At 41.4% G+C, this 25,273-nt stretch overlaps 1 protein-coding gene across 2 annotated transcripts in view; it reads right to left on the reverse strand.

The window, feature by feature from the left end:
• Positions 1–25,007, reverse strand: part of afap1 (actin filament associated protein 1) — an 89,142-nt gene extending 64,135 nt beyond the window's left edge. Inside the window, exon 1 of one of the 2 annotated variants that reach the window (XM_047593917.1) lies at positions 24,934–25,007. In XM_047593917.1, coding sequence (XP_047449873.1) covers positions 24,934–24,958 — 25 coding nt within the window. In that variant the 5' untranslated portion in view covers positions 24,959–25,007. Of the gene's footprint in view, positions 1–24,835 lie in introns of both variants that reach the window. The other variant, XM_047593944.1, reaches the window with a different exon arrangement.
• Between the last annotated feature and the right edge of the window lie 266 nt (positions 25,008–25,273).

Here is a 25,273-nt window from a genome sequence, read left to right on the forward strand (position 1 = left end):
AGACTCACTTGGTCATAATACTTGAGAACTGTTGGATGCAAACATTATGTGATGTAATCTTGTGGTCCAATTTTGTAGGCACATCTATAAAATGTAATTTTATAGCCTTTAACTTTTCAGTATAGACTCTGTTTGCATTTCACAGAATACATTTTGGGAAGAATGTAGGAGGTATGGGAGTAACTCCAGAAAAATGCAATTATGCAAGCACAAAATCAACAGGAAGTGACAGCTAATGTGATAAAAACATAAAATATATATTTAATAATATTCAGAATACCCTGATATTTCCTGGGTGACACTTTTTGGGGCTGTGTACTATCAAGATGAAGAGGAATTAGCCTGTGGAAACAGAGTTTTCTCCGATCCAGTCATTTTTAAATGTTGGGGTCAGTAACAGGCTCCAACCAATTCTGATCTTTTGTAGGTATTAATTTTAGGTTTTCCAGAAACCAAAACCACACCTCTTTAGTGTCAAAACATCTTCCTCTTCCAGTTTTTTATCACGGTTGGCTAGCATCAACGCAACCAGAGACGAAGAAGAAGAAGAAATGGAACCAAAACTTCGTGACTAGACATGTCTGCTGTGTGGAAGAACTTTACTCTGGAAAAGTAAGTCAGTCAGACAGAATTTTGTAAATTAAATTATGAAATGGGGATGTTTGGTGAGGTTTTATTATGGGATTGTTAATCAGCTCTACCAGCTAGATAGTAAACAGTACACCCAGGTACCACTGAACACTGTGTTTAAAAGAAGAGAAAAGCTTTTTGGAGAACACATTTCAGAGAAGGTTACAGACTTTATGGTGTTGGAGGACCATCCCCTTTTTGGAGCTGAACACGTATGAGGTATACCCTCTCTTTGTGATATTACCTTTGACTGCCTCATTCATTCCACGTAGTCCAATACCACGGTGCACATGTGATCTAGGAGAATGAGAAAAGTCTTTCTGAATGTTCCAGGGGAGGGAATTTGGATTATTTAAGATCAGATAAGGACTCGGATCATCCAATTAATAGAAGACCCACAAACTACTACCTCCAAAATAAATATTTCTGATGCCATTTCAACATAAACCAAACATTCAAAATGCATAACTTTTCATCAGTGTACGTTAAAAGTTGGCAAGTATTTTACAGTGCAGCGACAAAGCAACGGCATTCACAAGCACAAGGAGTCACATCAGTGCAATATAAAAGCCATATGCTCCAACAATGCGGTGGGTGATCCCAGGGATGGAATGAAGCGAAATGACTTCATCTCTTTCCACTGAGTCCAAGAGGAGGATGGAGGGTGGAGGAGGTGCGACAGAGAGCCTGGAGAGCAGAGGAAGTTTCATCATCCTGCTCCAGCTTACTGTCACATGGTATTTATAGCGCAGACGGTTTGTTGGACGTTGCTGCATGTGTGTGTGTTTGTGGAGGTTCATACGTATGAAACTCCACAAAGACACACGCCAAACTTTGCAACTCCAGTCACCCGTCACGCTGGCCGAGGGTCCTATTTGGCACGCAGGTAGGAAACTGAATAAGATTATTGTAGCTTGTAACCAGGCAAAGTGAATCTGTGTGTGTGAGTGGGCTACGTCACGCACCATTCACTCTTAAGTGGTCAGAGTGGACTCCGGCCAGCCAACCAGCATTTAGCCAAATCCTCGCTGTGTTTCCTGTCTGGGAACCAGCCTCCAGAGTTCATACACGCAACTGAATATTTTTGACACAGATAATTAGTCAAGTATAGCTTTCAGTTTTAATATTACTCCCAATATATTTGCTGTAATGGTTTCATTTATGCGTAGTTCACTGTATTTGCTTATTTAAATTATTTCCACCTTATTAATGGACAGGGTAAAACGTGACTAAGCAACAGTACACTGAATTCTTGCCACTTAACCGTTAACTTAAAGCTTAAGCCAGGATTCTTTTGCTTATTTTGACATCTAAAAATGAAAATATCATATGAGTAAGTGTGTGTTTGCCTATTACTGTACCTGGAACTTTCAATATCTAGTAGTTATTTACTATTTCCTGCATGTTATAAGAGTGTAATAACCCTCCTAGAGTGGTGCAAGTGAAATTACCGCAATGACACCATATTGGCTTTTCTGATAGCAAAAGGGTGCTGTACTTACAATAATCCAAAGGGCACTTACATTACACATTATACATACACCGCCACAATACATTCTTTTTTAAGCTCCTGAAACCCTGTGTCCTCATATGGGGACATTAAATTTTAGGTTTTATTTCAGCTTATTCTGTTTCATTTAAACCTGTAGTCCTCATTAGTGGATGATTTGACATCTAGTGGTAGCAAAGATTAAACCTAATTTATTTATGAATATTAATGTTTCTAGTTTGATATGTCGCCCAAAATTGACACATTTTATCAACAGCAACAAGCTGCAATGTCGGTAATTAGCAAGTACTCGTTTGAGGACGCTGGGACTTCATTGTTCACAATTCTTTTTACACTGTTATTAAAATTAACAGTTTTACATTTTTGTCACACATTAGCGAATTTCTTATAAAATAAATAATGAAATAATTCCAGTGTCTACATATGAGTATATCGCTTTTTTCAACAACTACTACTTCCTGTTCAAAGATGATGCTTAGACTTAGGTCCTACTGACCCCAAATACCTTGCAGAAATTAAAACTGCAGATCAAATTAAAGCTCGGGTCTCGGGGGGTTGAGGGTTAAATAACTGATTTAATTTGTAAGAGAATGTATGTGCCAAGCTTACACAGTCTTGGTTGTGTTAGGTGTCAGTCAGTATACGGGAAGATGATTGGTCAGATTTCCACTTTGGTACAGAAATCATGTTCCGCGGCGGATTTAAGACGAGATTGGGACTGTGAATGGCCAAAACTCAAGGTTAAATTAGAGGGACCAGATCGGGGTCCCTATAACCCCAATTACAGTTAAGGGAACTAAATGTTTCCTTATTTGGCATGGTAGCACCACAGTGAGAAGAACCAGGTTTCAAATTGGCTCCTCCAAGCACTCTGATGTCTCTAATGTTTTACAAGAAAAGGCTTTCCATTAGCGTGGCCAGACACCATGCCTGCTGATCCTACATGGGTCACGCTGGGTTTTCTCCCCACAAGACCATCAATGTACAACTTTACCTCCAAAAGACAAAATCACGAGAAGTAGTCAATTTTAAAAGCAACCCTGGGATCCGGTGTGACCGCACTAACCTCTTCCAGAGATTTAACCTCCTCCTTTTTCTGTACACGCTATCACTCTCCTTTTGGTCTCTTCCAAGTAATACTGAGAAAACAAACACCAGTTTGAAGTTGAAATGCAATCTCAAACACTTCTCTTTCCAGTGTAATATAAGTCGTGTAAATAACTGCACAGCTACCACACTCTCCTACAGCATCAAAGAGAGCAGAGAGGGGGGAAAAAATCCACATAAGAGCTGGGACCATGTAAGGGCAAATCTGAAATCCACATGATTCATGTTAGGAAAACCTACTATGTTCAACTATGAAACACTATCTGATCAATAGCCTAAATGTCTGTTTCTTCTTTTGACAGAAACCTCACCAAGTCTCCTTTGGTTCTAAATTATTTAACAAAAACAAGCTACAGAAAAGGAATTGATTAAACTGTTATTCTAGTAATGCAAACCATGTCTTCCTCTCACACGAGGCCTGGCTGATCTACTGTCTAGGAACGCAGATTTCTTTGGTAGAACTATTCACACAAAACCCCTCAATAATTTCTATGGCTTTTATGAGTGGATACAGTGAAGTTCCAGTTGTCTTGAGTTTTTCCACATCACGAGTCAAATTTGGCATTCAGATATCTGCAGGTTTGCACTCCTGGTGGTATACTGTGTAAAATGAATGCCATGTTGCTACTGTTAACCAGACACCAGACCATCCAAGTGTGTCTGGTGTGAGGGGGGCATAACTCAGCAAGTGGAAAAATTTAAAATACTAAAAAAGTGGCCTCCCATCCAGGTCCTAACCAAGCCCGACTATGTTTAGCTTTCAAGGTGAGATGAGATCAGACACTATCAGGGTGGTATTACCGTAAGTGTGAACTTACGTGGTTAGGACTGATGCCTCATAGCAAGTAGGGGTTCACATCCATTGGCCCACTGGGGCTTTTCTTTGCATGTCCTCCCTGTGTTTGCTTGGGTTCTCTCCAGGTACCCTGGGTTCTTCCCACCATCCAAAGACATGCTTGTTAGGTTAATTGGTGATTCTAAATTGTGATTATAAATGCTTGGATGTGTTACTGGATGACCTCTAGGTTCATAAGGGAGAAGGACTTTCAGAAGACCTCGCTTTAGTATGCTGAGCTGTTATAGAGCCTTGATAAGTGGTGGAGAACGGATCCATTTTGGAAGGATGTGCCTCTTTCACAACAAAAAATCTCTTTCAATTTGTCATAAATATAGTGGAAAAACAGAACTTCTACTATTTGGATAGTTCCATTGCTTGTCTGCCAGTGCCTCCAATAAATCCAGTGCATAAGAAAATTATCATGGAGGATGGAACAGCTCAGAGTATTTATGGGCTGACAAAGAGCCAAACTCTATATAGTAACAATGTACAGGAAGGGTTAAGGGAGGTCAACTGCTCGTCGTCAGACCGTCCGCCGTGTTACATTCAGTAGGTGATTTCCATTCCTGGTAAGACCATTTGAAAAAAGACGGTACCGAGAAAACAAGCCGCAAAACTGGCCTAATTCTGTTCTTTTCCTCGTTGGCGAGGATTTCGAGGTGAAGACACACCGCCAAGGGAAACACATATTTTCAAAGACGCAAATTGTGCAGTAAATCCTGAGAGCTGGGCCCAGATTTACAACCTAATGAGAGGCAAAAAGAGGAGTATTAGAGAGAAGATGATGAGGTAATGAGAAAACGGTGATGAGTTTCACATGTCCGCCTAAGTATTACAAGCCAGAGAAGTCAGGAAGACACAGGGCATGACAAAGACCGTGGGGCGGCTTTTAAAAAGAATGCAGAATGGCAGTCTAAAGAGAATGGAGACTGCTCTAAAGCTCTAAAGCTAACCAGTTTCAAATGCAAATTCTTTAAAATATTCTCAGTCACTGGAATATGTACATTGTCTTCTAACCTTTTCCTAGCTCTGACTGTCCTGACTGCCTTCAGTGGTGTGTTCAGGCCAATACTAGTTAAACCTGCTGCTTTTTAGATCTGGGTCTTTACGATCATTGTTTAGAAAGTGAATGGCTCAGCAGTCACTTATATGCAACTCAGGCTTTCATTGTTCAGAATGCAGCACTTTAACCTTATTTAACACCAACACCAGCCAGTGGAAGTCTAACGGTAAAAGCAGATCATTTAGCATCAGGTAACGTTTGGACACCGTGACAAGAGGTGGAAGTAAAAGGCCACGTGTTGTACTCTCTGCCTCTCGCAGCTCTTCTAAGCTTGGCCATACTCGAAAAACTGCCAGGAACCATGTTGGCAGAGTAAAGCAGTGGGATTCAAATTACTCCTACCGCTGGGGCTTTGAAAAATCAAGGGAGCAAGGAGATATGCAAATCCACATCTAATGACATTTTATCCTTCAGGATCCTGACTGACAAGAGTTTTTATTTTTCAAAGGATTTAACTATGATCTCAACAACTGAGTTTAGGATTTAGTGTCAAGACTGAGTTTACACATCGCTCTGAGCATGTGCAGACATGCTCATTAACTTCTGTTAATAAATAGATCTGTTGTAAATGGGATGAAAAAAAAAAAACAGATGCAGCACAAAGCACTTCAGGTTTCTCTTTAGGTCAAGGAGCAGAAAAAGCCAGAAGCTCGAGGCTGTCATACATTTTAATTAGGGCTGGGCGGTATGACCAAAAATGTATATCATGGTATTTTTGCAAAATTCTGACAGTATCACAGTGTATAACGATATATATTTTTTTAACATGCATAATCACGTGTTCACAACATTTTCTACTGGTTGAGAGAATTAATAAGGATGGACTATTTTACTGTGATGATGAGTAAATATTGTAGAATAATCCCACACTAGGAATAAAACAGGTTAGCATGGCCCTGTGTTAGCACCCACTGCTGATGTGGAAATTCAGGGACATTTACAGCTCAGAGATAAAATTACGGTTTAATTTATTTCGACATATTAAATCATATTTAAGCATATTTAACCTGCTATGTCTCTAACGTAAATAGCAACGCTAAGGGTAACTGTAATAATTACCCTTGTAGTCCGCACACAACATTTTTTTCTTCTCATTCATAAAGCTCTCATTCATAAAGCTACCTGCCCCCACGCTATAGCGTGGGGGCAGGTCATCCAGACCCCCGAAATTGGGGACGTCTGGTTATCCTAAAAAAACAAAAACAAAACACGGCACCTTTTTTTGTCTTCTCGTTCTGCCACTTAACTTTTCGGACCTTTCCGTCTTCACCACACCATTCATAAAAACCTAAAACTGGGGACATTTTCAGGGACAGCTATAGCCAGGGGACAGGTTATCCAAAACAGGGGCTGTCCCCAGAAATCAAGGACGTCTGGTCAGCCTAAGAAAAACCCAACGTGGCACCTTTTTATGGCTCATTCTCATTCTGCTGCTTCATTTTTCGGACCTTTCCATCTTCACCATGCCTCGCAGTGACGCAGACGTACCATGCATGTTTAGAAGCGTTCCATTAAAAATGGTCCAGTCTGAAACAGTCTCATGGCGCTACGTTCCTAATGCTCTGTAACCAAAGGCACCGGTATGCTGGTGTATTAAAAAATCATATCACAACAGAAAAAACTATTCAGTATTCAGTATGAAACGGTATACCGCCCAGTCCCAGTCATAATGCCAAGTTTAAAGCAGAAATAAACACGTTCCCCCATTCAACATCACAGCCATTACCTGCCATCTGGTCATGCACAGTGAAAACAGCTGCCTGCCGATGCTTAAAAATGTGCATGATGAAAGTGGAGCAGGGAGTGGACCATGAAACCTAAACAATTAGCTAAAACGCCTGGGGAAAAAAAAGATCAGTAGAGCTTAGGGACTGAGGGAAATAGCAGAGTCAAGTACTAATTCTCTGTGGACTTGTCACTCTAAAAGTTTTATACTCAGTATTGAGGCTGCTTTCTTAAGCTGCTCTTCTTGACCCTAGCGCACTGGGGTCCTACAACATTTCTTAAATTCCACTGGAAATAAATACAGCTACTGGATGAACTGACCACTGTTACAGATACATTCGAGTGTGTGTGTGTGCAGAGGAAGAGCGAACCAGGCGATGTGACTGTGTCCTGTGTGATGGAGAAGAGAGAGGCCTTGTTCAGATTGAACTCTGCTTTCTATTCGCCCTCTTGTTATGGATGTGGCGCTACTATTTACTCAGGGATTCCACTGCACAGACGGTTCAGTGTGGCAACAAGGAAGGGGGACGATGCACGCCCACGCAAACACTCACAACCATGCAACTATATATAAACATTATAAATCATGACATGTATTCACACACACACTACCCAGCTAGGTTCCACGGCTGCCCCTTCACATCTGTGTCCAGCAATGATTCTTTTCCCACTTTCACTTCGTTTTTTTCCACCCCTTTCATATTTTTATTTATTTTGTGAGGGCGTGTCGCACTCATTATCAGGGTAAATACGGAGCGGGAAGCCCAGAATAGCTGACATTTGCATGGAGAGGAGCGGAGGAATGAAGTGGGTTAGAATAATAACTGGAAACTTTGCGTGAAATTGACTTTCAGCCTCGCAGTTAGCACGCGGGCCTTGTATAAATAACGACCGGAGCGGGCATGCCAAGTAAAGACACACATTCGCCGATAGTAACAGAAAGACACAAACAGACGCACACGCGGTTCAGTGTGGAAAGAAATGCCAGCACCCTGCTTATTAACATTTACGGAATTTGGCCAAAAAGCCACACATGGCAAGTATGAATTGCTTAAGAAGTCGGAGGGAGCGGCAAAAAAAAGAGCCGTTGCAAAGAAAGGGAGAAGACTGAGATTCTAGATGTGGGCCTACAAAAAGTGGCCTCGGGAAGCAGCAAACACACAATACAGCAGTACCTTTTGGCTGAGGACTGGATGATAAAGACACACACTTATGTGTGGCTCATTCCATTGTCACATCTGTTTCTAATGGGTCGTCGTGGCACCCGTCACATTTCTGGACCTGTAGAGCTTCGGAGGAGGCGGAGGTCGGGATGAGACCTTTGTCAATCACCCACATAAGTTTCCTATTCACACCTGCAGTCCACTGGGACACACTGCTCTTTTACTGGAACTGCTGCTTTTCCAGATGCTCTGCACTACAAAGAGTTCAAGTTGCAAGATCGAAACACCTCAATAAAATGAGATTGGTCTGGGAGCCTCTGGGCAACTGCCGTTTGCCTCAATATATATTGATATAACCTCTCATATATCGTATTGTATCGTATGCATCCCTTTGTGTGATAAGAATTCTTACAAGTGAAGAGGATTTAGTGGTTCTCTCAATTTTATAAAAGCACGAAAAGAAAGAGAAAACCTTGGCTCTACTCGATGCAGAGAAGACGTCAAGAGCGAAGGGGGTTTCAAAGGAGCTGCGGATCATCCTGATCCTTTCCAGGTCTATTTCAGGATGTTGGTGGCCAGCTTTGATAGCACCACTGGAAGCAATTTCCACAATCCCACTGATCCCGAACCACAGCTGGCAGCACGAAGCAGGGACGCGCAGTTTATCAGAAGTCATTTTGGATGACGCCATTTGCGCTGAGGGGCAGCTCTGGGTCATCAAAAAGGAATTTTGAGAATCGAAATAGTTCCGTAAACTAATGATGGACGAAACCTTTGAAGTCGGTGTGCATGTTTACTCCCATATTTTTAGGCAATTTTTGGTTCCTGGTTCCGTAATGTGGTGCTTGGTTACTATAACAGTGCATGCGAGTACTCAGGTCTACCCTGGCATTTGCCGGACGCCTCTGTCCAGTGTGCAGCAGTACACTGCTTAACGGATCAATAAACCACTCCCAGGTAGTGACTGCAATTGGACTGATTCCGCCATCTTGGCTCAGTTTGGTCCATTTGATCAAGATTGATATAGTAGTAGTGCTTTTCTAAATACACAAAGACGCTTTACATTGAATACCCTGGGGGCAGACGGGCAAAAAAGTGGCCAATCAGCTCCTACGGCCTCTCCAACAACCACCACCAACATAACTCACTCGCAATCATACACCAGTGGAGCGGTGTTAAGTGTCTTGCCGAAGGATACAACAGACAGACTAGGGATAGGGCGGAATTGTACGGCTAACCTTTCGGGTTATTGGACGACCGCTCTACCTCCTGGGCTACTGCCAGCCCAAACAAAACCGGCCTGAGGGGAAAACGGTCCCAGTTTTGGAACAATGACCTAGGTGTGGAAGCACCCTTAGAAAAACCGAGCAGCAAAAGAAACCAGGAGCTTGTCCAGACAGGCAATTTCACCAAACGGTTGGCGTAGCTCTTTTATTTTTATTATTATTAAGCAGTCTTTTTGAAAATTTATCCTCCACTGGGAGGGTACAGTGTACTTTATACATCTCTGAATAATAATTCTATGAACAAAGGAGCAACATGCATAGACAAGTTCAGCAACACTATTAGCTGACAGCCAACTACTATTACTCCTACATTTGCTATTACAAATTACTATGGTATCTTATTTCGCATTACATCAGTTTAGAAATATACAACCCACATAAGTGATGACTTTTGTGTGATATTGTGAGGAGCTTGTGTCATAAAACAGCTTTTTTACCCACAAATTTCTTCAAAATTGCATAATACTGAAAAAAAAAAATATATATTATTCAACAAACATTGATCAGCTATCAATCAAATCCAAATATCTACACAGTAACAACAGATAATACAAGCTTTGTCGGATTTCCCCAATATGCACTGTTCTATCCTGAGTGTTTTTAGCTATTTCCCTTGAGTGAAAACCCATAAGAGCACAAAAAAACAGACGTATGGATTGTGCTGCCCCAGCCTCTCCTAACTGAATTATGAAGTGGCCCACTGTGAGAATCAGGAATGAGCGGTTAAGAACAGGGAATGGACTCATTCATTCAGACGTCTGGTAAAGTTTAATGAGTGACTCGGCGCAGCAGGAAGTGACATTATAAACCTGTCACTAACCATTTCCTCTCATGGGTCACCAGCGGCCGATGGGGTTCAAATACCACGATGATTGAAATGTTCCCCTTTTCCTTCCTCGTCTTCCTCGCGAAATCCGTACGGTGGAGCCGACATTTGTGGCTTGATAGCAGAATGCAATTTGGACGTTTTTACTCGGGAAGCAGAACGTGCAGGAGAGTTTTAAAGTACAGTGAAAGAGACACTGAGACGCCACGGAGGAATGACGGAAACACCAGAGTCGTCACCGTACGAGCTGGATACGAGGTGCACGCGCACGGCTGAACAGCTGGTCAGCACGTTAGCTAGATGAGGGCGTGCACGTGAGGTAGGAAGGTCAAAAATGAAGAGAAGGATTATTAGCGGACAAGAAAGGAAAGCCTCAGGCGTTGAATGCTCGGAGCTACACACCTGCGTCACTAGCTCTCTCACACATACACAACAAAACCCACAACGTGAACGTGAACATTCCTGCTGCCTGCTTTCTCAGTGAAGCATGTTTTAACCGAATGAGAAGTTCCTGCATTTCATTTATATATTTATATATATATATATATATATATAACATAAGTGAAGTGGAAGCAGTTTGGACCACACCATGATTGTCCCTCATCGCATTCCATCCAATCAGCCAGGCCTCAGCCTGAAGAACGGCTCGGTTTGTCTCGTTCCACTTGCATTCTGGTGTGAAGGAATGCAGGGGTGATAGGCAGGACCTGGCATTTGTGTGTTGCCTCTCTCGACGCAGCCGTCTGCTCTCTCTATGGGGGACTCTTTTTTTCCTTCTGCTGTCTTCCCCCTGCAGCCTTTTTAATAAACAAGCCTTTATCTGTGATCAGACTACAACAACAAGGCAGAGTCTGGCCCAATATCCTTCATACAGGAAATGGAACCCCCCCTCCTCCCTCCACCACCAGCAGTAAGGCAGCGTGTTTTAGTGGGTTTATCACTACAACGAATGAACAAGGAGCAAAGATTTGGACATAATGTGGTAAGAAAATCTATTATTAGAGGAAATTGAAGGACACCCTTAGGACTTAAAGCTCCATTACACCAATCAGCCACATCATTATGACATAGATGAGGTGAAATAAAAAAACACTACAGAGTTTTCCATCCAGTGTTAATGCTATATCGCCCCACTAGGGTCTCAAACAACATTGGGCTTTATTGCATCCCCCAAACGCATCAGTTAGATCAGTATTTGTTTTGCTTAGTAACAAAATTTTACTTTACGTTGTTGCTTGTGCTCCAGGGGTGGGAAAGAATATCAATATGGGAATATATCGATATGTCGATTTGATATTGATTTAGCGTCACCTCGCTACACGTGCAATAAACTGGGATTTGAAATGAACTGAATTTGAATTAATCTTGTTTTTTGGACTCAGTTTGTCTAGTGAATCATCGCTGTCATCTCATGTACATGTATTTTAAGCTGCATTTAGCTCCTCTTGGTTTTACCAATTATTTAAGACAGTTGGTCAGAACGACTCCAGACGTAACATGAACTAGCTAAACTCTACAGGCACTAGCTAGCAAAGTTAAACTGAAAGTTAACTGTTTACTCTAAATTAGATTTACTAACTGACTTTTTAAATTTAATATTACATAAATTTGTCCACAAAATGTCACGTATCAACAGCTTACATTTAGTTTTTATGTATTTGATGAGGCCGCTGCTATTCTGTGCAGACATTTAATGTACTTTATAAATAGTTTTAAATATTTGGGGTAAATGCATAGTAGATATTTATGGAATAAAATTCTGTGGGTAAACACTGCATTACCTCGTTAAAATTGCACTATGACTAGGTGTTACTGGACAAACATATGTTCCGGTAGGAGCAATTGGATCCTGCAATGCGTATGGATGTTCCTTTGACACATACCACCCACCTAAGTATTGTTAGTTTACACAAACAGCTCTATGGCGGTCCGCCAGGGCCTAATTTAGTTCGACATGGTCTCATAACGAATTGGAAATATTTTGTACGTCTCAAGTAATGTTTTATTTTAATGTTTTATTTGCGTTGTTTTTCCTGCACACTCCACACATCAGTCGCACACCTGTTCTGTTGCAACTCAACCAGACGGAGAAAACTGCACGGACAGGTCACGTAGCAAATGAAGCTGATTCAGTTCACTAATCAAAACTGGAATTATTGCCACATTTTAAAACCCGATGAATGAACCCGAGAATTGGTCCAAAACCTGGAGGAAAAGACTCGAGATGTGACGTGAACTAGGCTAGACTTGATCAGCGCTAGCTAGCAGTCAAGTGTTTTCTATAAATTTAATTTATTTGCATTATCACTGTAATTTAAGGTGGCAAGCCAGGGTCTCAGGGAATCTTGTGGTTAACACTGAGCTAAAAACCCATATCCTCACAAAACCTGCCATGAGTCAATAGCTGAACTGAAATTACAACCCCATACTACAGAGCTTCAGGTCAACATAACCTGGGCTATCCTAGTTTCCTCCCAGTAAAAAAAATTTTGAGTGTTGTGAGGTGAAAGCAAACAGGTGTTGTTTTGAGCATTGTGAGGCATTCAGGGACCTGCTAACAAGTCCAGACCAGTTGCCTGACCCACACCGATATATTAACGTACTATACGGCACGTGAGGAGGTGCTATTCGGTCCAGATGACGCTCCTCTTTCTTCTGACTTTATTGTCCATTCTGTATTTCACAGCTCGAGAGGCAACATCTGTTTGCGCTTGCTCGCCTGCGTGGGTGTGTTTGTGTGTGCATACATGTGAAAGGTATTCCATGAGGGTAGGGAGACGAATGATGCCGGTGAAAGAATGAAGGGACCCGACAGTTTGAGCAGAGGTTTGTGTATCTGCATACAGCCACGGTGAAGACCCGAGCAGAGCAGCAGCTGTGGATGAGGCACAGGGGTAAAAATGTGATGACACACTGTAAATCACCTTCAGATTTTGAGTTCACTGTGACATTGATGCAAGAAACACATCACCAGAGACAGAATTCTCTCCTCTGTGGGAATAAATCTGTACTATGATGAATCGAAATATTTTTAGTACCTGCACTGGGAAGATTATAAAGTCCACTTTATTTATGGCAAGTATGTAGATGTTAGCTACTGGCCAGCACATCGACCATGATGTTTTATGTACATTTGTTAGTGTTGGTTTGAGCAGAAATTTTTTAAGGCCCCATCATTGTTAGGCATACAGTTTCTGCTAGGTTAGTGGCCTTTGGGGTTGTGGTAATATTAATATAAATTAGGTTAAAGGATGATTATAAATGGAAAAAAATAACAACTTGACTGAAAGTCAAAATCTGGTGTTTTGTTGACCCATCCATCCACCGCCTCAATTGCACTCAATTGCAATTTTGTAAGATTATTTAGCTGTAGTCTCTAGGGATGTTTTTACTATTTAATTATACATATATATATACATATATATATATACATATATTTATTTTTCTAAAGATGAATCAATATTCAAGGTTTGCTGGATGTGGGCAACTCAAGTCTCTGGTCTCGTCAAGAGGTCTTGACCAAGTCCAGGTAGAATTACACAGGTCTGTGTTTGTGGAAGATCAAACTATCAAGAAATTATCTAATAAATGTGTATTAATTGGGCATTCGTGTTCCAATTTCACTGTCTATTTATTTATTAATTGCTGTGTTTATGAATTTTCAATATATTTATTTCTGTATGTGTTTGTGTGGTTTGATTCAGATTCCTTCCAATGGCTTGGGGATAAACTCCCTCAGGATGATTATTTAATGTCTCAAGCCTTCACTACTGTTGTAACCTTTTCTCCATGTCCCAAATTCAGATCGAGTCAAAGTGCTTATCACAACCTTTAAACAAACGATATGTGTGTACTACCACACCATCATCATGGTTTCTAGTACAAAAATGCTATGAACCTTCATACGTGGTATGAAGTGGCCTGACATAGAAGGATGGGAAACTCTACCGTAGAATTTCCCATCCTTCAATGTTGATTCACACTGAAGCAATCAGTGACTCATTAGGTGTAAAAGTATAAACTTGTGGTGACCAGTTGTTGAACATTATTAATACAAAACACAAACTCAGGAAATGATGAGGTGTGACGGCACCAAACAAAAAAACTCTGGCCAACGCCTCAACATCAGAGACTTGAGAATTCTTGGTTTTTGGCTTCTACCGAGTGAAACATCCTCTAAACAGACGATCTTTGACTTAGCCTTAGCATCTGTGAACCATTTAGCAAACGGCAGCTAGCTTTTAACAGGAGCTGGTTGCCTCACTGAGAAGAACACCGCCCTTAAAACTCGCTTTACGCTACTCCCTAAAGGTAAGTGAGTTGAAACTCCATCCGCTTCTCTTTAAACGCATCTACTTTGGGCCCGATCCAAACCACACCACTTTACTCTGCTTACTTTCCCTTGGATGTGGCTGAGGTGCTAACGATACATAGCTCCTTCATCCCCCTATTGCCATCTCCTCATCCCTTGCTAACCGACTTCTTTTTCTTCAATTAAAAAAAAATCTGAGGTCTCATGAAAGAACTGACCGCAAGAGCATAAGTTGACAGACTACCCACATTTACATATCAGGAGTAATTGCATTGTGGAGGTAGTACCTTCTTGTTTGACTAAAAAAAAAAACACCACCCTAGCCTGTAGCTATTCCTCGGTTGGCCAAACACGGTCCCATTAGTCTTGGTTGTCTTTTGCAATTATTTCTCGGGATGGTGAGGAAGATCTCTGGCACATTTTGGCGTTTTAAAACGTTTATGCATTTCCAGGCACGCGACCAGAACCTCCCTCCAACAAAAACATCCTAGGCTCAAATTCATGGCAGCAGCGTGAGTGAGTTCCTCAAAAAAGTAAATACCACGGCTCGCCTTCCATGTCAGCTAATGCACTGTGAAAAGCGTCTGTTTGACACACATATCATTTAAATATGGATGGTGGAACAGCTCCTCAACAGTGAAGCCAAACTAGAGCTCCCCCTGGTGGCTGGAGTCTGCAATATAGGTCATAAACTCCACCCCCTCCATGTTAGTGGGTGGGGCTTGGGCCAAACTATGGTGCGGAAGTACACGTCAAATATTTCATTCAAGGATGGTTTCTGTCATTGTACAGTCAGATCCATAAATATTGGGACATCGACACAATTCTAATCTTTTTGGCTCTATACACCACCACACTGGATTTGAAATGAAACAAACAAGATGTGCTTTAACTGCAGACTTTCAGCTTTAATTTGTGGGTATTTACATTCAAATCAGGTGAACGTTGTAGGAATTACAACAGTTTGTATATGTGCCTCCCACTTTTTAAGGGACCAAAAGTAATGGGACAAATTAAAATATCATAAATCAAACTTTCACTTTTTAATACTTGGTTGTAAATCCTTTGCAGTTAATTACAGCTTGAAGTCTGGAACGTATAGACATCACCAGACGCTGGGTTTCATCCTTGGTGATGCTCTGCCAGGCCTCTACTGCAAATGTCTTCAGTTCCTGCCTGTTCTTGGGGCATTTTCCCTTCAGTTTTGTCTATAGCAAGTGAAATGCATGCTCAATCGGATTCAGGTCAGGTGATTGACTTGGCCATTGCATAACATTCCACTTCTTTGCCTTGAAAAACGATTTGGTTGCTTTCACTTTGTACTTATATACAGTCTTTGGTTTGACACCGTAATATAACTACTTTAGATCAACAGAGATGAGGTTGAAAAAGGTCCTTAGAAAATAAGGACCTTTATTAAGGACAGTTATTTTGTGCAAAACTCACACCAAATTAGATATTGTTATTATGAAGTATTTGGCTGACCCTATGAATTCAAAAAGCTAATGGACTGGTGATATATTATTTCTGAGTCATATTTTCAGATAACTCCCACAGTGGGTGCAGTTTAAATTTTAGTATGTGTACAACTGTTCCTTCTTCTTCGTTTTTTGGAGCTACCGGTCGTATTACTGCCCTCTGCAGGAGGAAAGTAATAATGAGGGTCTCTCAAGTGTCTGGGTCTGTCTTTAATGAATTCTGATGTTTGGGTAAAGGCTTTTCCAATAAATACCGCCGCACATTCTCCACAAATGGCCGTATTTACACAGCGGACGTCGTCATTAATCACGAGTCGTTGCTGCCCTAATACTGAACATATTGCGATACTAAGAAAACAGTAGGAAAAAAAAAAGTTTTTTCAGCGCCACAGCGTGACTACGACATTACATTGTCATTAGCTCAAACATATCAATGTCTCGGATTTTCTATGACAAATACAAATACGTGCAAAACCTAAAAGACGGAGGTGAAATATAGAAAGAGCAAAAGTAAAATGAGGAGCAGAGAGATGGAATGGAAATAATGGTCGCCTGTGGGGACCTTTGATGGACACGTTTTATAGAGTGGATGAGAAAGACAGAAAGAGTGAGACAAAGGATCTCCTGTGTATCACCCTCACTGAACTGTGCAAACCACTGACTACACGCACACACACACACACACACAGACACCTCATACCCCTTTAGACAGTGACTCAGAGCACCAGGGCTTCATCGGTCAAATTCCTTGACAACTTCTCTCTGCACACACACACACACACACACACACTGAATGAAATCCTCCCGTCTCCTAGCTAATGCTTTTCTTTTACCTGCCCCGCAGCAGAGTCGACATCTTAATGGAGAAGAACTCCCCCCAACCTGCTTTGGTTTCTACACACACACACAGCTTTGACATTTTTCATCACCGGCCGCCTCTTAAGCCTCTTTGCTTAACACACAACACTCAAAGTAATTTAAGGCATATTTCAAAAGCTTATGGATGAATGTCTGGATTTATTACCGTATTCATCATATCCAGTGATAAGTCTGCACGAATCCCTTCCAGGCTGTAACCCAATTGGGTAATTAAATTTAATCTCTTTAACGACAACCAAGACAAGGACAAAGATATCAAGGGTTTATAATTTAAAGCTATGTGATAAATCAATCGCAACATTTTTGGTTGATTAGATATTTTTATATATATATATATATATATATATATATATGGACTTGAAAAACGTTGAAGACTCTGCTCTATAGCAACTGTTGAAGTGACCCAACCATATAACTTCCTTGATGCAAACATGCTGGGCAGCCATCGCAGTGGTTCAAGGATCTATCTGCAGAGAGGAGGAAGTACAATGTCACAATGACCTTTTGTTTGACCAGCTCACATTTGAAATGAGAGAAAAAAAATTTACAACACTGAAATGTTTAGCGGGGGCACAGAGCAGATAGGGGTTGACCAACTGTCCATTTTTAACCGTCACACATAAAAACATAGTAAAATCCCAGAATTCATGATTCTGAACCCTGAAAATGAAGCCCAAAGAGGGCGGAGCCCACGGTCGCCATGTTGGATGAATTTTACTCCGCCCACACTCGGATACTCCAAATATGGACATGACAGTGAAACAAACCATTTAGTAATGCTGTAAAATTGGGCTTTTTAACACTGGGGGAGGAGGGGGTTTGCTCCTCTTTGGAGCCTCAAGTGGCAACTCGATGAACTGCAGTTTTCATTGCTCAGACCTGTAGGTTGCCACTTGGGTATATATCTGAAGCCTTTTCCGTGTACAGCAGCTCAAGGTCTAATAACTTTATTAAATAGCTGATATGCAGCCTCCTTCTCTCTGTTTCTGTTTGATGAAGCTGTTAACTGACCCCTGTCCAGAGGATTTGGACCGTTCCTCTGCTAGCATTAGCGGATGTCTTTTCAGATACATTGCACTAACATTTTAGTTGTATGGTCTGTATGGGCACATCCAAGTCTTTTTCAAATGTCGTTTGATGACACAAAATACCAGTTAAAATGTTAAATACTGTATAACAAAAGCAACGAGTGACTGTCTCCACATTAAGGGATCTTCTTCAACCTCCAGGGACTGTAAACAGAATGACACGTTAACAAAGTACAAGAACACACACAGTCACTCAGCACTGCCGTGTAACCTTGTAACACAATGTTCCTCCTCTCTGATCACTTTTGGTGGTGAAACAGTGCAGGGTCACAGTGAGGGAGTGAGTGCCAACACATTCCAGGCTCAGAGAAGACAAGTCAGACGATTGAATTACACAGGTTTACGCTGCGTTTGTGTTATGAACTTTTTTTGCTTTTCAAACACTCTGGCCTGATTGTAAAAAGGTGACCACACAGGATCCGTGTTATATTTGTACACATGCCCGCGCATCCGGTGTGCCTGTTTGTCTGCGTGTGTGCGCTCTGTCCATTTGTGCACACCAAATGCAAAACAGAAAAGAATGTGTGTGTTTGCAGCTCTGATAAGCGGAGGTTGAGCAACAAGGTAAGGCACGCTTCCTAACACGCACAGCATAAACATCCTTTTCTCCTTCCTCCACCAAAAGCCACAGACGCCTTCATTCTGACAGCCACGATGCTCAGCTGTCAGTAAGAACCTCACAACTCTGCTGACAACCTGTTGTTGCAGTTTAAATGGAAACTTCCAGTTTGGATAACTTCCTTCCTCCCGTGAGTCAGACCAACTCCTCACAAACATTTCAAGTCCAAAAAAATACAAACAAATTGCACCACTCTTTCCTAAGATGAAGTGTTATTTACAATCCCCTGCACCGGTTCACAACTTGGAACTGGAATCTCTGGCCACTAATTGGTCATAAAAGTAGCGTTAAATGAAATAACACAACTCTCCAGTTACATGCAAGCATCTGGCCATCACCTCCAGTCTTAAGATGGGGAGCAAAATGACTTTAATGGCATTTTTTAGTTATGTATTGGACTTTTACTACTGATTTTATTGACCTTAATGAGCACTTATTTTTAGTAGGGGAGGAAAAAAATATCTGTATATCAATATATCGCGCTACTTTTTCTTCTGATGTCGATTTTAAATATCTTAATATCGATTTTAAAAGAAAAAGTCATATTTTGGGCCGTGAATGACTTCCGCACCTCCACCTCCGCCTTTTCTGTAGGAGTGCAATAAATTGGAAATGGATTAGTCATGTTTTCTGACTCAATTTGTGCAATGAATTATCTCTGTAATCCAATGTACATATACAACCTGTATTTTAAGCTGCAATTAAAATTTCAGTGAACTATGTAGAAAATCACAATATCATAATATCGCAATAATGTATCGTATCGTGACTCAAGTATCATGATACGCATCGTATCGATTGTTATGTCCCCACGCACGCATTGTTTTCCTTGACTTGCTTGACGACATCAAATGAAACGATCTGAAAAAAAATGTCATTATATTTTCTATTTATTTTGCTCCTAACAATTATTTGGTCTGTAAGTGGAAAAAAGAAATACATGTAAGACTGTGGTGATTTCCAGGATAATTTTCTTAGATTTCTACTTGACTTGCGTTTCCAAACAAAGACCAAAATCCTCTTAAATAATATTGAATATGTTGTTCTCTTTTTATAATACTCACTCAATCACGAGTATGTAACTTCATGAATAACAGCCTTCAATTTTCTATTCCAATCCAATGTCACAAATCTACGAAAAATAAGACAACCTCTTCCCTAATGAACAAACCGGTCTTTTGTCCTTTGTCGTCAACAGAAACATTTTAATCTTATCGAACAGGATCTCAGAAACATCCAGACTCAAGAAAGAAGCCACTGTTTGATGTGCGACGTGTTGATTACTGCTTGACAGGCTTGTACTTGAACAAGCTCCTTCCCTTTGCTTCCAGTCTTTTTCCTCAGCTACAGGTTTAACCTCGTCACACCGCGGTGCGGTCAATACCAATCATTTCAGCGCACCCTGAAAAAGATACGAGTTAATAATGGCACGTGCCACCGCCTATTCGGAGTATTTAAAGTTAGCTTACAGCCAGAAGGCAATAAATGCACCTTTCCAGGGTTTGGGTAGCAACTCCACAAACAACCCTCGGCAGAGCGGAGAAAGTGAGGTGAAAAAAAATGGTTTTCTGAACTTGTATTGACAGATACTGAGCAAACACATTAGCTGTAAGCCGCAGATGCCGGCCCGTGCCCCGACTTGAAGTTCAGCGCCTTGGCTTCCAAAGCGCAGGCGCTGCAATCACGCGTTTCGTCTCCAGTCTCCTCACAAGCACCGACAGGCCGGAGGAGAGACAGAGGAAAGAGGGAAAGAGTGAAGCAGAAAGACAGATGTGCTCTGCTACGTCACCTTTGACTTCAGCCTCACCGCCTCGACCGAATGAAACTACCTCACGGGTCCAGTTTCATCCGTTCTTACGTTCGCAGCTATTAGCATTAGCATTAGCAGGCCGTAATTCACAGCACAAGTCAATGAGCAGTAATAATAATAATAATTTGTACTATAATAATAGGGTACAACTGTGTGCAAGTGCCATTTTAAAGGTGATAAAACACATTATTTCAAGCACACATGAAGATGGTGAAAGTGTACACACTGCGAGCAAAATAAAAAAAAAAAATAATAATTTTGTCTTCTTTATGACTATGAGAGTGGAGTCATCACCAGCAGGCAAACACCTGGACCCAGACAGTGCAGAGAGACAGAGATCGCAGACTGTAAATGCTGGCCTAAAGCAACGCGAGGCACAGTGGGGTAGAAACAGTACAGAGGGGAGGGGAGACACAGACAAAAGGAAGAGCAGAACAAAAGGGATGACACGAGTAAAAATGGAGTAGAGTGTTCAGCCATGCCAGAAACTTATTTGATGATTTTTTACGATACCGACTAGAAGGAAAACCTCCTCTTCTTCCTACATAATTTATCTTTATTTTTACCACATTTCCAGACGAACCTGAAGGCAACAATTCCCACACGGACACAGACAGGAGGGGAGGCCTTTCATTTAAACTGTGTTTCTGCAGTAGGATGATATACTTCATTAAAAAGTCACATGTGTGTGTTCCTATGCACCGCTGATCATGTGCTTCATTAAAAGTTAAGATTCAGACAGACTTTATTCATCCGCAGGAGAATTTTCTTGGTCACAGTGTCTCAGTTTGCACATAAAAATCAACTGAGATTGGTCTGGAACCACTCCGTTGGGAACTTATGGGTGAAACCACATAAGTTTTGCACGTTTAGCTCGACTGTCATGATGAATCCAGATTTTTTGGTGACTGGAACCACACCTTTTTGAATATAGGTCCCAGAACACCTGATACAAACACGATGATGTCATTGCCTCACCCCTCTAGCCTCCAACATCAATGGCGGATTACAGGCTTGTGACGGTACTGCATCAAATATTGACCCTCGTTGGGTAGCTAGGCTAGGTCCAATACATACTGTATGTTCATATACCGCGGGCAAGGCTGATGCACTTTCTCTTGCATTTTCTCTTTTTCAGAGTCCTGTAGTGGAAACAGTGCCACCCATAGGCCTGGGGTATGTACTACAGCATAGGTCTTCAACAGGGGGTCTGTGACCCCTAGGTGGTCCGCGGTGGTACTGCATGGGGGTTGCAAAAATCTTTGGTTGATTTAAGACTTTACTGCAGAATTTCATAAGCAATAATTCATCGCTTATTGCATTTTTTTTTTTTTTTTACAGACTTTTTTGAAAATATACCATCCAAAATATTGTAAAATTTTAAAAACAGATAATGAATGTAGATTGTTCAGGCATACTTCCCAAATAGCTCTGATAAAATTTTATATTTTATATATATTTTATATTGAAAAATGAATCTTTGGCTGATTTTTATACCCCATTACTACAGCCTTTCCACAATCAGATGTGGTTTTGCAATGGATCCATCTTCATGGAGAAATTCTCAAAACGACACCAACAAAGCCAAAAATTGTCTTTTTGGTACGTGTGGACGTGGCACATACCATTTGGGCATGCTTTGTGTGTGCTGATGGCCTGAAGAGTAACAGTGATGCAATAGAATGCAATTTATTTACAAGAAAATGGCTTAGATTGATTGGAGGACTATCTAGGTCCAACATCCAGATGGCTTTTTATCAGACTCACATTGTAATAAGAATGGAGTGTGGCTACGCCAAGCTAACTGCTGCAAAGCAACATTAAACACAAGTCACAGTCATCACCACCACCACTACCACACTCTGCAGTGTTTGTGTAGCATGCAATCCCAAGGGAAAATGATCCAGTATGTTAACAATTATTCCACCCTGATCTCTACAAAGAATGCGAACACCGTGTTAAAATAGAGCACACCACTGCCCTCATAACTGCAAAAGAACATTAGCTTTTAAACCATTAGGTGGGAGAAACTATTCGCTGAAATGCTGGAGAAAGTGTTTCCAGTCAACCCTGCTCGGAGCTCCAAGCCAACAGGATGTATACAAATTGTCTGCCCGCTATTGTCCACCGTCACGTAGCGACGGCCTGTGGTTAGGCTGGCCTGGCCTTTCGAGGATCTAAGGAAATACCAAAGATCCAACACAAACACATGAAACCGACCAAGGTTGAAAATAATAAAAAAAAAAAAAAAAAAACAACAACAAAAAGAAAAACGATGGTTGCACGAGTTCACTGGGTTCGAGGAAGCCGGAGAGAGGTCAGCTAAGGTAAGAAATGTGGGAACAACAGGAGCAACTCTGTGAAACAAATCAGGCTTATGTTTGGTGCTGACGGAAATGAATCAAAAACTTTCTGTAACTGAAGATGACATCAACTGCTGGCTCAGTAACAATTTAGACTGCGCATCAGTCAGTACGAAGCTTCCCTCACGGCCCATCCGTCATCCGAATTCGCGTTCGGCATGACTTAACGCATGCTCTGCTGACAGTAAACTGAGCTAATCGAGAAAAAATGGAGGAGGACACCAGCGGGCAAAGCCATGCTAACCAGATAATCACAGACTGGATTACGAGGTTTGGCGCGGCGTTATATTATAAGGGTTTCAGTCTAATGAACTCTTACCGTTCATTTGCCAATTTGAATTTGTTTGAAGTTCACTTTTTAAGGAAGTGACAGCTCGAGGGTGCACTTTTAAACCGTCAGCATTTCCAGGGCTGCATTTGGCTGCATGCAGTGCACAGGAAGTGAAAGAAATGAAAGAGAAAACAACTTTCTCACACCCTCAAACATAGGCTATGGCTACCTTGCATGCACAAGACTGTCCACAGCACAAAATTGCCATCAGAAAAACCAACAAGTGTTATTTTTTTAAGTGTACACTACATTTCATGTTAGGTATTAAAATAAATGTTGGAGTAAATGGATGGACGGCTACTCAAATGTGAAGCCAAAGCAAGTAGAGCTCCCCCTGGTGACTGGCTGCAGTATAAGCTCCACCCCCTCCATGTTAGCGGATAGGACCTCGGGCCAAACTAACATGCACTAAATATATGAAAAACGCTAAATATACGCCTTTTTTTTTAATGGAAACAGGGACAATATATATAGTCAAAAAACCATAGTAATATTGTATCAGAAATCGATACTGTATCAGAAGAAAAAATATTCCGTTATATTGCCATACTGATATTTTTTCGCACCCCTAATCATAATGAGAAAAAAAAATACCGGTATGCGGAATGAACCGGTATACCGCCCAGCCCCACAACAATGGTAATTTTTTCATCTACAGTCACATCTAATTAAAATATCTGGATGAGCATGCCATCTACTGTGATCGTTTGAAGAGATAATGCTTGTCTAAACTTTATCAGAAGTCATTTCCGACAGTTTCCACCCTATTTATTTGTAATCGCATGCTTTGTCTGTCTCCTGTGTTTGATTAATTGGATTTGTCCCACACCATTGAGCCGCTGGAACGCCCTCCTCCACTCGCAGTCTGTTGCATTAAATCAGGGGTGGGGCGGGGTGGGTTTGCCAGATCAGCTGTGGCTCCGCTTCAAATGATGTGACGACACGTCCCAGCACAAGATCAAGACGTCCACATACGTCCAGTCACCACCTATGACTTTACTTAGACGTGGAGAAATCAACTGGATCGTCATCGCGTATCAACATCAATCGCGCTCTTATGAAGGCCTCTTGTCTGGAGGTCAGAGGATGGACAGTTGACAGGGATCCAGGCTCCCAGCTGGTGCCCTGGTCCTCCTCCTCCTCCCTCTCCTCCTGCGGGGCTCCTGATGCTGGGAGCAGCCTGCAGCCTCCAGCCCGGGGCATCACACACCCTCAGTCTGCCAATTAATCACACTCCTCCCTACTTCCTCCTCCTCCCATCCTCCTCTCCTCTACCACATGGCCCTTTGTATTTCCTACAGTCCCATTCGCCACAATATATTTTTTTTTTATTTTTATTATTTTTATTGTGTATTATTTCCTCTGCGCACTCAAATACATCGGAAAAATGCAATTTTAGTGCAATTTATTCTGTGCCATACACATATGTAGTAGTTTAATACGGAAATCACAAGAAAAATATCAAAGGCTGAAAATATATAACAATGACAACAAATTACCAAAAGAAAGGGGAAATTAAAATTAAGCAAAGCGCCGTTAAGTCCTGACGCAGTAACGTAAACACACGCTAATTATCTTTAATTGTATTTTAGAGCTGTTAATGCCGTTAATAAAGACACAAAATTAAATAAAGTTGCCGATATTAATTGCCACAAACGTTCCAAAATGACTTCTGAGCAAGTACACTATTTTTTCTAAAGTAAATAAATATTTGAAGGATAAAAAAATAACAATAATAATATACCTACTCCACCACTTTCGAGAGATTTATTAACAGAAAGAAGCGTTTAACACAAAGCCGTCTTACCTCCGTGACAACAAACCCAGGCCAGAGCTGACAGCAGCGACAAACTCGTGAATGAAAGTCAAGCAGGAGGAAGTGTGTGGAACCAGTGCGCAGCTTACCTTTGTCGTTTTTCTCCTTGTCCATGTTTAAAATAAATATTCCTCTCCGGCCGGTGACAATAGAGGAAGGGCGTTGAAAGCCTCCCCAAGTCTCAGTGATTGACAGCGACTCTGGCCAATGGTAGAGGACATACCGGGGAAGGGGGCGGGTCTTGTGGGACACACCACGCTTCAGATTCAGGAAAACTTTATTTGTTCCCAGGGGCCAATTGAGGGCACACAAGTAGCAGGCAACGACACATAAGACTGAGTGGAAAAGCTAAAGAGTCAAAAATAGATAATAAACCATTTGGAAAATATGTAAAATAATAATAATAAAAAACTGAGTAGTGCAAATTAA

Source organism: Mugil cephalus, chromosome 1 (genome assembly GCF_022458985.1).
Source record: "Mugil cephalus isolate CIBA_MC_2020 chromosome 1, CIBA_Mcephalus_1.1, whole genome shotgun sequence".
Classification (NCBI taxonomy): Eukaryota; Metazoa; Chordata; class Actinopteri; order Mugiliformes; family Mugilidae; genus Mugil; species Mugil cephalus.